Source organism: Poecilia reticulata, linkage group LG1, assembly GCF_000633615.1.
Source record: "Poecilia reticulata strain Guanapo linkage group LG1, Guppy_female_1.0+MT, whole genome shotgun sequence".
In the NCBI taxonomy this organism is placed as follows: domain Eukaryota; kingdom Metazoa; phylum Chordata; class Actinopteri; order Cyprinodontiformes; family Poeciliidae; genus Poecilia; species Poecilia reticulata.
The window spans coordinates 33,513,144-33,515,164 of NC_024331.1; the positions used below are offsets into that span (position 1 = coordinate 33,513,144).

At 50.0% G+C, this 2,021-nt stretch overlaps 1 protein-coding gene across 1 annotated transcript in view; it reads left to right on the forward strand.

Moving 5' to 3' along the window:
• dok1a (docking protein 1a) overlaps positions 1 to 2,021 on the forward strand; it is an 11,353-nt gene that overhangs the window by 881 nt on the left and 8,451 nt on the right. The window contains exon 2 of the mRNA XM_008421627.1: positions 202 to 280. Within this exon, the coding sequence (XP_008419849.1) occupies positions 202 to 280 (79 nt within the window). The remainder of the gene's footprint in view (positions 1 to 201; positions 281 to 2,021) is intronic.

The following is a 2,021-nucleotide window of genomic DNA, read 5'->3' on the forward strand; positions in this document are numbered from 1 at the left end:
TGTGTGTGTGTGTGTGTGTGTGTGCTCCTGACACAGATATGACCTGACTTGTTTACCTGCGTGTCTCTGAGACAGATCGTTCTGTCAGAAAGCGTTTTGTCCTCCTGTCGCGTTTCTCTTCCAGCTGAACATCAAGCTGAAACTTTTCCCACCTCCGTTGCCGTGACCTTTGACACTTTCTTCACTTCCTGTTTGTTTCAGAAATGGAAACCAGTCAGGCTGTCCCTGTTCGCGCCCAGCAGCAGCAGCGTGGGTCGCCTGGAGATCGGGGACGGCGGAGGTAAGCTTCCTGTCGGGACGCGCTCCTCTGACTCCCTGTGGTCCACCGAGAGCCATCAAGGAGTCATTATCTTACCCGGACCAATCAGCAGACGCTGCTTCAGACCCCCATGAAGCGAAATAACCAGAAATCAGAGCAAAACGCTTCAACGTGACTCTGAAGTGTTTTTTCTCCTCAGCAGAAGACAAACGGCTCAAACTTTGTTCATCAGATTCCTTCAGAGCTGAAGTTCTGTTAGTCACTGGTTCTGACCCGGTTGGTTCTGATTCTGTCATAAAGTCAGGCAGAGTTCACCATCCAGAAACCGTCTGCTCAATAACACTAACCTGAGCCTTTGGAACTACGGTGGCCTGGAGGGACAAACACCAGAGAAAACCTCCTGTTAGTTAGAAACGCCGGAAACAGGCGGGTGCTAGCACAACGCCGGACTCAGACTGGCAGGTTAAAGGTCAAAGGTCAGGACACTGAACCAGCATGGCGGCTTGGAAGGCCTCAGAAAGTCAGAGGGATGAGGAAAAATGCAAGAGCAAAAAAAAGTCATTTCTTTATGTGTTTCAATTTTTTCTAAAATATTAGTCCAAATAACTCAGTGAAATGTTATTTTCCTTCAAATGTATTGAGCTGCGTTGCTCCTTCAGCTAGCTTAGCAAGTTAATGAGCAGGAAACGGAAACGTCCAGCAGCGACGGAGGAAAAACTGATGGAATAATTATCACATGACGACTGAACGTGAGAAAAAATAAGCCAGTCGAGTCGATGCTTGTTCACGATTCGGTCTGAGGTCAGTAGAGCGGATGGCGGACTGACGGAGTGATGGTCAGCGCCATGTGAAACCGGGTCTAACCGGGTCAGCAGCCCGGTTAGACCCGGTTTCACGGCAGGGCTCCCCCTACCGGCCGCTGCGTCACACAGCGGAGTCTCTGATTGGTCGACGCTCCGCGTTCAGATTTTACGGCTCCAACGTTGCAAACCTCAAAAAACGTTTCCAACGCGCAGCTTCAGACGCTTTGAACCGGATTTAGATCCACACCTGGAAGTGGAACCGGTTCAACTGGGCCGTTCCGACCGCGGTCGGACCTGGGTCACGTTAACCTGCTGTCAGCGTAGCCGCAGGCTAACGCAGCTAGCAGGCTAACGCAGCTAACAGGCTAACGCAGCTAACAGGCTAACGCAGCTAGCAGGCTACCGCAGCTAGCAGGCTACCGCAGCTAGCAGGCTAACGCAGCTAGCAGGCTAACGCAGCTAGCAGGACTTCTGGGACCGACGACGAGATGTTGGACCAAGATGGCGGAAACCAGGCCCCGCAGAAACACCTAAACGGTTCTGACAGGTTCTGCCGGGTTCGGACCAGCAGGGCGACATTGTGCTGCAACATGCCGCTGATCTGAGGACAGATTTGTTCAGGACTTAAACGGCTGAAGTTTCATTTCCTGCTCTACTTCCTGTTTTCCAGGAAGGAACTCCGGTGTTCTGTCAGATAGCCATGCGTTGTCAGATTGTCATACGCGTATGACAATCTGATGGCTRTATCTGTCGGATCATCATACGTTGTCAGATCGCGATACACGTAGGACAAACTGACAGCTATTTCTGTCAGACAATTGTACGCTATGATCACCATATTTTATATTTAATCATCTTTATTAAGTCAGTGTTAGACCGTCATACAGCTGCTAATGTAATAACACTTTGTTATTAGCGACTGTATGACTTCCTGATTTCTCAGTTAACCTGTCTGATTG